At 34.6% G+C, this 12,397-nt stretch overlaps 1 protein-coding gene across 3 annotated transcripts; it reads right to left on the bottom strand.

Moving 5' to 3' along the window:
- Window positions 1-5,449: 5,449 nt before the first annotated feature.
- Window positions 5,450-10,847, bottom strand: LOC133670011 (uncharacterized). Of its 3 annotated transcripts, none has more exons than XM_062090396.1 (6): window positions 10,304-10,847; window positions 9,983-10,115; window positions 9,416-9,551; window positions 8,504-8,540; window positions 7,097-7,382; window positions 5,450-6,736 (listed from the first exon to the last, which is right to left on the bottom strand). In XM_062090396.1, exons 1-6 carry the CDS (start codon window positions 10,484-10,486, stop codon window positions 6,693-6,695), a joined length of 819 nt encoding a protein of 272 aa, XP_061946380.1. In that variant the 5' UTR covers window positions 10,487-10,847; the 3' UTR covers window positions 5,450-6,692. The 3 variants fall into 3 exon arrangements, with proteins under 3 accessions (XP_061946380.1, XP_061946381.1, XP_061946383.1); XM_062090397.1 differs by having other exon boundaries at window positions 9,416-9,545; XM_062090399.1 differs by having other exon boundaries at window positions 5,450-6,756; window positions 10,304-10,846.
- Window positions 10,848-12,397: the final 1,550 nt, after the last annotated feature.

The raw sequence follows: 12,397 nt of genomic DNA, 5'->3' as shown, positions 1-12,397 counted from the left end.
CCACACAGAGAACACAAAGAATATAAATACCTTTTCTACTTATAAAAAATATATTTTTCATCTTTTTGATTTTTATGCTTATCACTTAAGCATCCAAAACTCGAATACTAACTTAAGCATCAAAGTATCCCTTATTCCACAAAGAACTTGTTTTGTAGGTACAACTCAAGCTCATAACTCAGCAAAAAAAAGTCCATTTATATGTAAAGTTTTTCTATAACTTTATTAGTGATGTCGTCTATAGGAGTTAAAACAAAAAGCCTTTTCATTCCCCTTCAACTTTTATAAAAAAATTCTATGGCTAGTGAGATTCTACTATATGGGATGGTAACTAATCTCCTACATGGATTTAAGTTCCCTTAGGTATCCAACAACTCTTCTAACATACGCAAGTACTCAACAACATTTTTCTAGTCGTATAAAAAAACTTCACTATATATAGTACAACTAATGGAAAATTCAACCCACACCACTAGATGCACATAACTCTAGTTTCAAGAAGAAAATGGCAAAACAATATAACTAATAGGCACCATACTCCAACCTTTCAAATTGGCCAGTGCTCTCCAGCAAATCCAGGCCATAAATATGGCCATTTCCATCAATATTTTTTGAGTCTTGATCTTCTTGTTCATATGTTCCCCATCATAAAAAACTTAAGACATGCACAGGACTAGACCAACCTCAACTCATGCACACTATTCCCACCAAGTGAAAGAGTTTATGCTTTGTCATAGAGTGCTACACACTCACCTTACTAAGGATTATGTCATTTCTAAAGCCAACTTAGACAATTATAATGGCCTAACAGACCCTAGAAAGCACATACAAAATGTTAGAAGCATCTTGGAGCCAGTGACAATAAAAAATGACGCCATGTACCTGATTTTCCTTGCAACTTTTCATGAATCTACTAGATGTGGTATTATAGCCTTAAACATGGCTTCATCCTAAGTCTTCTTGATCTCTTTATGAATCTCATCTTTCATTTCAATGCCAATATTCCTGCCAAAAAGAGCACCACAAAGCTTTTTTCCATTAAACAATGAAACGATGAAAACATGAAAGCATATCTCTAAAGATTCAATGAGAAAATGCTAAGTATGTAGAATCTGCTTGAGCCCATCACCACCGAAGCCCTGGTCAGTGAAGTGTACAACTATTTCTTATGGGAAAGGTTATACATAGTTCCTGACAAAACCTCCTTAGCATCAAACACACAATGAAAAACTACATCAGGGTAGAAGAAGCTAGTGTAACTAGACAAAGACACCAGAAGAAGCTAGTATGACTAGATAAAGGCACCCAAGTTTCCATACATAAGAAGAGTCTCCATCATGCCATCAATATCTAACAAGATCATCCAAAAGAAGTATCAAGGGCACACTCATGACTGTCTGACATTCCTCAAGCTCGTAACTCTACCTCTCATAATAACATTTGCTGAGAGGAGTTGGTTTCCATAAACAGAAAAAACCTTTTGTAATACTCACTTCCAATGAAAAGTGGTTCTAATATAAGGAACCCCAAAAATTTTTATCTCATTCATCATGATTATGGAAACAATACATAAAAGTGTCATACAATCATTAAAAGAGATAGAAAGACTGATATCCAAAAAAAAGCACTTTAAAAAATTTATGAAGGAAGATGATGTGAGCCTCGTGATTATGTTGTCACGCAACCAACAACGAAGATGATAATTTCCCTAAGAAAGTTGAATAATCAGGTTTGGTTGAATCTTGATCCAGAGTTAACCTGTAACTAAGAACTAAAAGTATTGAATGATTGTAAAAGATGATATAAGGTCAGTTATACCTTAATAAGTCAGATTTACTTTTTGTCCTAGAAAAAAAAAAGTTCGATTAAGAAAAACTGAATTTTATTAATGTCTAAAGGCTGCCTAAACTTGCAACAAAACAAAACATAATATATTCCTAAAATAATAACCCTAATAATCCCATATTAGGCTACATACCAATGGACATTAACTAAAAAACTCATCTAAGTGTAAGCCTAATGTCGAAAATAAATCTAAACATTGATTTTGGGCCAATACAAATCTAATAAAAATAAAAGCCCTAAAACTAAAATATAATTATCCCAAATAGTAATTAAGAAAATAAATAATCCTTAAAAAATATTCATATTAATACAAGTTATCAAACTTGTAGAAGAAAGAATATCCCTTTATGTCGTTCATTAATCCCTTTTCCTTGCTTGAAAGATGTTGTCTTAAATGCTAAAGTTTCTTCCTTTTTCCAACTATTATAAAAAAACAGAAAGGAAAATTGCTAAAATATCTCCTTTAAATAACCTCTCATAATCTCTATTTTGAATAAGAAAATTCCGTAAAATAAAAAAAGAGTCCTAAGCCTCCTTGCCACCATATACATTCCATAATGGATATAAAATTCTTGCAAATTATGGATAATAGCTGATACCATAAATGTCTCATTGTTTGACATGAAATCTTTATAGAATAGATAATTCAATAACTACCACACTCTTGTTTACAAGAGCATAAAGGAATCCTTGTATTGACTGAAATCCATAATACACAAGGAAACAATATTTTTTCACTTTTTGTATATTCTTGATAGATTTCAGTGTTGACTTCAAACACGCCATTTTTCTTTGTCCATATGAATTAGTAGGCCTACCATATATTTCCAAAAAGGTACGAATGTGTACTTTCCAACCTAATTTGAATCTTAGCATAATTCTTTATGTAGATCTAGATGTAGTCTGAACAGTAAACGAAGGTCTAGACATACATATTTGACAAGATTTGTCTAGTAACTTTAACCCTCTGAAATAATACCTTCTCAAACTCTGATCTGTCTAAAATTTTAACTCAATATAGAATAACATGTTTGAAAATCTCAGCTCAATCCAACGATCAACTTGAAAGTTATGCTCTATAGCGTAAAACTGAATAGTAGAAAAGTTTACGCCAAAATCTGAATCTAACTATGCCTAAATCGTATAAGAAGAGATACAATATGAACAAATAAAAAAAAAATCCTCGTGAGGTACTACTTTATATAATGTAAATCTAAAAAATTATATCTCCATCATCGTTTGATTTTTTTTTAAATAGCATATCTCCATGTTTTTAAACATGAAATGTCTTGTTAGAATTTCAATAGCAAATCTCAATTGATTCTCCAATTGTCTTCTAGTCTTATGATCAATTATCTCCAGGTTCTTGTAACCATTTGTCTCTAAAATTTTAAAAAACAACAAATATTTAAAGGCATGCCTATAAAGGCAATATTTTTTTGCACATATAAAGATAAACTTTTACACTTTTAGTATTTTTTTTTAACTAGTTCAAGTCTTCCAAACATGTACATTTACATGACTTGGGGGGTAAATGATGTAAAAAATAATAATTTGGGCTTACCCTACCGAGGATTGGTTTGGTTAAATCTCTCAGATCAATCGAGCTACCTTGGGCTAATTTTTTTCCAGCCCAATTGAACTACCATGTAACTTTGTTAGGCCAATTTTCAAAGCCCAATAAACTCAGCTAGGAAAAATCCATTTCTAGGTGTGCTTTTTCTATGACTTCATCATATATAAAGTTTAAAAACCATATCTTTTTTAACATATTTCCCTTGACACAAAATCCCCACTATTTGAATAGATTTTATTGAGATAAACATCACACAAAAATGTCAACTAAAGTTGTAATAAACAAACTAATATAGGAGCTATTTTAGAAAAATAAATATTTTAGTTAATTTATTTCTTCCTATTTTATTTTTCTATTTTTTATTATGATATTTTTCTAGTTTTTTCCTATTTGAAAGGGATATTTTCCCCTAATTTATTTATTTATTTTTCTATTTAATATTATTAGGGTATTTAGTTTTTTCTATATAAAGGGTTGTAATAGCCTTTTGAAAAATGAGAGACATAGAAGAATAAAATTAAGTATTTTGAGAGTTTTCCTATATTTATGGTGTTCTTGGTCCTTCAGGGTTTTTGACTTGTAAAAACCCCTTTATCCTTCGCTTCGCCTGCGCCATTTGATATTAGAGCCCAACAATCCTTAGTAGTTATTTTTCTTTGTTGTGTGTTGTAGAACAATCATGGCTAGAAGAAGTTATAGAATAGACGTGCTTGTATAGCAGGGGATGATCAGGAGGTTCCCCCATCAAGAAACAATGTCCAAGAACTAGTGTGTTTTTTTTTATCTACACCATGTGTTGTCATTTGAAATCTTAGTGATGAGATCTATGATGAAAGGACCCATATAAAAGTGTTTTGTTAGGGATACATAATGAGTTGGTTGTCACAAAAATGTCAAGAATCCACAATAGGGTGATTTGCACATAAAAAGATGTTATTTATAAAGGACAACTTCTAATTGAAGATTGAACTCAAGGACATGTTTCTTCCAACCCGGAGAGATTGATGTAGGAGCTTTTTTAAGAAAATAGATATTTTCTTAGTTAGTTTTATTTCTTCTTATTTTATTTTCCTATTCTTTACTATAATTCTTTTCTAGTTTTCTTTTTTCTAATTGAAGGGGATATTTTCCCTAATTTATTTTTTTTTCTATTAAGTATTATTAGGGTTTTCTAGTTTTTTTTATATAAAGAGTTGTAATTTTTTTTTTGGCAAATGAAAGACACATGAAGGAATAAAATTAAATATTTTAAAAATCTTCTTATATTTATGATGTTTTTATTTTTGAAGATTTTAACTTATAATAAACCTCTTCTTATCCCCGCTCTTCTACGTCACAAAGATTTTATTCCAAGCCTCCAAATATCACAACATACAAATAAAAAAAGGGATATTGATTTAATATTATTTGAGCATATAGTAGAGACATTTGAGTGGGTGGTGGATTTAGATTCAATCAAAGCAGTTTGTTGGATAAGTGATGGTTCAACAAAGTCATGGAGGATGCAAATTCATTTCAACTCTACTGCGGTAAATGTTAAAGCTGCGAGGAAAGTCAGCTTCATTCACACCATAAGGGATTGCAGTTGCTTGCCAATACAAAGCTTGGGGTAGATTTGAGGATTTCATAGCCTGGTTCTAATTCCATGCTCCTCTTTTAGTTTATTTTCTTCCATCCTTTTGCTTTAGCTTGCCATTTTCTTCATGGCCTGTTCTGTCTTGCCGCTCTTCTTTAATAAAGCTCATTGTTTTTCATAAAAAAAACACTTATTACGACAGCTTTTCTTAGTCCCTAGTTATTATAAAATGGTCATATGCTGCTTTACACCAAGTGAAAAAAAATAAAAAATACTCCTTGTTCTGATTAAAGAAAAGAAAAGATTTACTTACACAAGGTTGTGCCAAAAGGTTGATCAAATCATCAATACAAGCATGCATACAATAACGTGATTGCTCTCCGTCAAATCATGATAATTTTCAATACCAAAAATTGAAAATTACCATGACAAAATTGTGAAGAAATTCACCATGACAAAATTGTTAACTTCAAATAATTAAAGTTGCTTCTCATGCATGCGAAGAAGTACGCATAGTAGTCCAGAATTAAGACATAGAAGTAACGTCCAATCTCAACCACCATGGTTGGAGAATGAATGCTGTCCTAAGTAGCTTTCTAGTTACAATCCAAACCATAGGCTCATACATAATATAAAAAGTATTTTGGTGCATCTCCAGGTAAAAGTTCCATGGAGAGAGAGAGAGAGGTGGAGAGAGACATGAGCAGGAAGAGAGAGAGAGTTGGAGAGAAGGGCATAGATTGGTAAAGGTGACCTAAGCCCTAACCATGGTTGGTGGGTTAGAGGAGAAGAACCCATGGGAACCAAAATATCTCCCTGGGTTACATGCAGGTGCTGTGAGCTCCACATCCATTTATGGAGTTCTTAGCATGACGTAATAAGATAAAAACTAAATGCAAAATAAACAAACACTACCCCCTCCTATTGCTTACTGAAAGGGGCAAAAACTCCCAAAGTTTAGCCCCATTAAATTTACAAGAAAGAAAAAACTAGAGTTAATAGGATTTTCTTCCCTCAACCAAAGGAAAGTTTTTTTTTTTTTTGTGTTAAAACACGTTTAAGATGAATTAAAAGTTGGTAAAAGCATTTATGTAAACATGACTGCATTGTCCTAGTTCTAAAATCCTAAAGACTAGCTAGCTAAATGTTAATGCACAAAAAAAAACTGTGGGCAACCTTGCCCATGATTTTGCTAAAACGGCCTCTTCAACTCGAGGTGATTAGCCATTGCTGGAGGGATTACCCATTTAAAAAATTTTCTTTGAAAATAAAGGGTTTGCTATTTTTCTTGATCAATTTACAATTTTGCAAACCATTGTAAGTTGATTAGCCTTGCCTAGGCTAAAATTTGCAAAATGGTTGTTTTACTTGGCCTTTCTGGGCTTAGTGATTGAAAACTTTTTCCAACCAAGCTAATCCAATAGCTAGAGTTGGTGATTACATAAGGTATTGGTTCTCTTCAAGGAACCCTTCTTTCAAAAAGATGCAATGAAAGGAGATGCATGCCTCTCCAATTCTTGGAGATGATTTTAACCCCTATGGGGGGTTTGCTTGTGCAAGAGCCCAACAGCCAAGCATGGGCTTGTGTTAGGAAGAGAAAGAAAGAGAACCATGGTTAGGCCGAAGGTTTTCGAGGCCTCAAATGAAGCAGCTGAGGAAACACATAGAATAGTAGTGGCTAGATTCGGACACCCTCTAGCGATGAGGAATTGGTGGAGCTTGTAGAGCCATGGTCACGCCTGTGGTACAGCAAAACACACTGCCAAAGATATTAGTACTCCTCCAAAAAGAAAAGGGCATAATTAATAAGAGGACAATAATTACTTGGACCACTTCTTGCTGTTAAATTTTTTCAAGCTATTGATCCATGGACATGTTTGTTTGAAAAATGAATCAGTGGAATTTCAAATATAAGAGGATGATTGAAAGCATAGTTTAAAATTTTTCATATGAAAATGTCACTTACCCTCCTTGGTGAAGCGGAAAAGTAAATGATACTATACATATATATCGATGAAAATCAAATTTTCCAGTCCAAAATTTGGTCGAAACATTAAAGGCCAGATATATAAGAAGAAGCCATAATAAAGAGGGCAAACCTGATGGCAAGGCTGCAGTTGGGGCAAGAGACATAGGTGCACCATAATGTTGTGGATATCCTCCAGTAGTTGAATTAATGGATGAATACTGAAACAGGTGGTGTGGGTACTGGACACCATAGCTCTGCCCAGAAGTGTTGCTGTAGCTGGTGGCTCCTCCAGTACTCCCTTCTCCAAATTGGAGATAGGGGTAAAAGGCTGCAGCCGCACCATTCATCATTCCACCATGCCCAGTTCCATACATAGGGTACTGGGCAGTTGCCCCTCCATACATATTGTAGTAGCTCTGCACCACGAAACCCAAAATCCAAACAAGTCATTAGAGGATAAAATCCAACCAAATCATTGGTAATTGTCAGAGTGTTGGGGTGTGCACAATATTTAAAATCTTGGTTTTGAGGAAATCTATGTAGCCAAGAAACAGGATTTGTTGAAGTTTTAACTTATTCCTGTACGTCTTCTCACAATCTAACAGAAAAATCATACCGGCCCTCACAGCCGGTCCATGAAAGTGTTGCGGAGAATGGATCATATGGTACTGTCCATGTTCAAATTGACAAAGAATAACAAGACAAAGCATCATGACATCGATCCCTTTAATTTAGCGTATTGAGCACATACAATGGAAGGGCATCATGATCTACAAATCTTAACACTATTTTCCTTCTCTAACCCAAAACGATTCTTTATATGCTATAAGTCTATATATATATATATACATGTTTCCAGCGAAGCATCAACAATTAAGAGCATTTTTAACTATCTCTCTAGAGAAAAACAATGTCTCTAAAATAAAGAGTTGCATTCGCACATCAATCAGTGAATAATATTTGTTGCACAAATTAAAGTTGTACAAAACAACTGTATTGTCGTGTCGACAGTAGTGGTAATAAAAGTTAAAATGGCAACATCGGCCACCAAACATGGCAGCATAGTAAGCAAAATCCAACCTAACTTTTTAAGCATCTGACTAGCTTCAATTGATGATAAAACCGGATGCATGTTTCCCTCCATCAATAATTCACATGATGACAAAAGAAATTGTAGATATGCCTAACAAATATCATACTTATAACGTCTTTCCATTTTGAACCTTTAAGAGAAAGGATAACAAAATACTTGTTAAATGTTGCCATGCATGTCAATATGTACAGTACTCTGACACAACGTGAAATTCTTTTGAAACAGTGAGTCATTCAAATTATTTTCAAGGAAAAACTATTTGAGCAACTAGAAAGGAAGTCTTCAATATGAAGGGAAAAAAATAGTAATAATAATTGAAATAAAAAAAGTAAAAGAGTCGTTGTCTGCTAAAAGCAAGCAAGCAAGCATGCATGCATGCTTCAAAACGCATCCTAAGATATGTAGTGTGGAAAAAGCAAACGAAAAGCAAGAATTTCTACAAACCGCTGGGTATGTGTAGTCTGGCGAGTATGAAGAGTACCTGAAACAGTGTTAAAAGAAATAAGATTAGTGTTTGATGATTGGTAAAGAACTCAGCGAAAATTCCAAAACTTAACAGCTGCATGGGACTTGTGAAAAAAAAACATTATAATGCTTGCCTTTCAGCTAGCATATATTTGTTGGTATGCATGCATAAAATGATAGAATTGCAAGGGGCTAGAGACTTTTCTTTTCTTTTCTTTTTTATGAATATGTCGGACAAAGGCAAAAACATGCAATCGATCATCTTCAATCACAATGAAACACGACGCCATTAATTTTAAGCAGAAATCTTCTATTTTGGCTATATAATCCTCAGGTGAAAAATGAATAAAATGTTAAGTGTATCATGAATTAAATGTATAGAGCAAGACTTTTGAGCTTGGTTTTTGTCTGTTGCAAGTGGGTCTGGCCTACCTTAATGGTTACATTGAATTCACTACGAGCTTGTTGGTGATTTCCAACGGTATTTTAAAGATGTGAGTGTACAAATGTGCTAGCTAGCTAGCCATTATCACCATTAACATGTGTACGTACTTAGGGCTAGAAGCAAGTCGAGCAAGGTTAAGCAAGAGGAGTCGTCTTGGGAGAGAGAAGCAAGAAGAATGTGTGAATGATGACGGCAAGGAATAAATAAATGAATGGCTATCATTTCTCTTGGTTTGTACGTACCACCACTTGGGGAGAGAGGGGGAGGGAGCGAGAGAGAGCATATGATGAAAAGTGGCTTCATACAGGTGAAGCGTGGTGCTGTCGACCACCCTAGTTTAATGGGTTGGGTGTGCATGAGGTGGCACTGCACGTGCATGTAGCATCCCAAAATAGGAGAGAGAGAGAGAGAGAGAGAGAGAGAGAGAGAGAGAGAGAGTAGCCTACCCATAAACATTATACGGTATCCCTTGTTGGATGGCATAATGAGGGAAGGACGCAGCTGAAGGAAAAGCTGTTCCCACGCCACCTCCAAACCCTGTCTGAAAAGAGCTCATCACCCTAAAGTTCCTTCCTGCTGCTCCTACCACAACACATTCAATATTATTTTTCAACTAAAATCAGCGAAAATAATCAAAGAGCTAGCACACTTTCGATCAAATCACACACACACACACGAAAACCCTCGCAAAGGAAAGAACAGAACGAATCTCCTCCATTTAGGAGGAATATTCATGCTGCATTTTGATTCGACTGTCAATGTGTTTGAAACAGAATATACAAACTAATCAGCACTGAATATCCACTTAATACTAGCTAATAATCCTTCCTCAAAGAATTAAATAATAACATTTACTGAAAATATTACAGCATATATCCCTAGACTTTAAACAGCGAAAAGTACAATACGAAAGCTCTTTTTTTTTTGGATCTCAATTAATGTATATCGAGACAAAATCCGTATTTACCACATGAAATAATTGTATGGAAAACCAGTAGAAGTAGCTAGTATACCATGCTTTGGGGTAGAGGGTTTGGATCTCTGAACACCCAAAGATGCAAGATTACAATTAGCTCTTCTCCCATCTATCACCGGAGAAGCATCCACACAAGCCCTCATGGCTGCATCAGGTTCCCGAAAAGTTACCTAAAATAGCAACAGCACATTCTCCCAAATTAACTACCTCAAAAACAAGACAAGACATAGCATAATTCTCCATGAAATTCTTTCTTTTTTTCATGCAAAACTATGTAAGTACTACATCTTTCTTTCGCTTCAAAGATCTCATCTCTTATTTACAACATTAAAGGAAAAGAAATAAAACAGAAACGTACAAATCCATAGCCTTTGGATCTGCCAGTGGCCTTATCAGCGATGACAACAGCCTCCAAGATCTCACCAAACTGCTCAAAATATTTCTTCATGGTCTCCTTTTGTGTTTCCCATGCCAACCCTCCAACAAATACCTTAGTATAAGTTGTGTCACCAAACTGACCTGCCAAATTTGAGGGAGTCATGATCTTTCTTCTCTCCAAATCTCTCCTCTCCTCTCCTCTCCTCTTCTTTCCTGAGATCTCTTCTGAAAACCAAAGTGCCTAGTGGCTACAAAACTTTATAATATATGTCAAAATGAGACCTAAATACGTGTCTATAACTACGTGGAACAATTTAGGTCTAGGTTGATCTCAATGTTAGTGTGCCTAATATAACAAAGACCCACTAAAATCAAGATGGATTTTTCGAGGAGAATTTTGGTTGTGGTGATGGTGCTGATGATCAAAGAGGGACAATTAGGGTCTTTGAGATTGAAAAAGAGAGAAAATTGGGAGGGAAGAGAAAGCATAAAGGGGTCAGGAAAAAGAAAGAAGAAGAAGATAGACCGACGGGCATGAACTATATACACGGTAGCCCCCACGTCCTTTTCACTTTCTCACGCGCCATTACAACGAGTGTTTGCCACTATAAAAATAAAACATGATTTCATCCAGGTTTGTTCATCATGTGTGTTTCACGTGCTGTGTTGAGTGTGGGTGTTGTTTACGCAGATTATTATGTCTCTCATAGCTGTACTTCGTATTATTTTAAAGGAGAAGGCGGAGTGACAGATTAGTCTGCGGTTCTGGCTTTTAATTACGAGATTACCAAGCGGAAGTGGGATGATGGGAGCAGAAGCCCTTCAGCAGAAACGGAACGGGGAAATTTTGTAAGCTGAGGGAAGAGAGGGATAAAATCACGCGGGAGGTCAACAGTCAACTCTTACAAATTACTTGTCTGAAGTGGGGCGCCAAACAGTACATAAAGGTCTATTTTGATAGATTTGTAACTTATTATCCCAATATCTAAAATCAACTCAATCAATTTCTCTTGGATCCTCTTAGTTTCTAACCATGTAATAGGCCTAATTGGTACATGTAATGGATCCTTTAGTGATGCTTGTTGATTAACATAATCCCCCCTCTCCTCAAAAGAACTAGTGTTTGAATCCACAATAGGAATGCCATTTTTGGGCAATATGTCTTCATAATCTTGAAAGAAAGAAACACAAACACTAAGAATACAAGAATTAAGTTCGTTAATGTTAAAATATGTCTCTTTATAAACAAGAAAAATCATAAACATGTCAGGAAAACAAACATTCTTAATCTCATTCTTTTTAGCATAAAACTAATTTTTTTTCCACATTCTCTTTTTTTTTCACCCTTTCTTTCTTATCTCCTTTTTTTTTCTTATCTATTAGTCAAAACCCTATTTTTCTCTACCATGGTTGAATATGTTCTCTCAAGGCTTTTATTATTTTCACCCTTCCTCACATCCTCACATAGTTATTCAACTTCACTTTCTTTTTCTAGCTTCAATTGATCTTTATAAACATGTCTCGGTAATAATAATACAAGTATGAAAGTATTTCCATCTTTTTTTAAGTGAATATATGTTCTTAAACCCATTTTGCTTGTCCTTACTATCAAATTGACAAGAACACCCCAATAATAGATAAGTAGTATACATAGGAACCACATCCCGCAAAACCTTATCCTTATACTCTCCAACCAAAAACAAAATTAAAATTTGTTTAGTAACTTTTACTTTACCATATTCATTCAACCATTGACGTGTATGTGGTCTTTCATTCTTAATTGTGTTTATATTCAATTTTCTAACAAATATAACACTAGCAATATTAGGACAACTCTCACTATCAATAATCATACGACATGTCTTATTACTTATATGGGAATATGGCATCTAGTATGAAAGATGTTCTCTCTTTGTTATTCTACATCATCATGCTTAATCAAAAAATTAAGTGATGTCCTAATCATCAAAGTCTCTCCATCAACTAGATACTTCACATCACCACAATCCTTCAGTGGTGGCATCTCATCCTCCTCTGATTTTTCCTTTTCAAATTCAATCTTCCTTTGTTCTCT

Source organism: Populus nigra, chromosome 12 (assembly GCF_951802175.1).
Source record: "Populus nigra chromosome 12, ddPopNigr1.1, whole genome shotgun sequence".
NCBI classification, from domain to species: Eukaryota; Viridiplantae; Streptophyta; class Magnoliopsida; order Malpighiales; family Salicaceae; genus Populus; species Populus nigra.
This window is presented reverse-complemented; position numbering and strand designations above follow the sequence as displayed.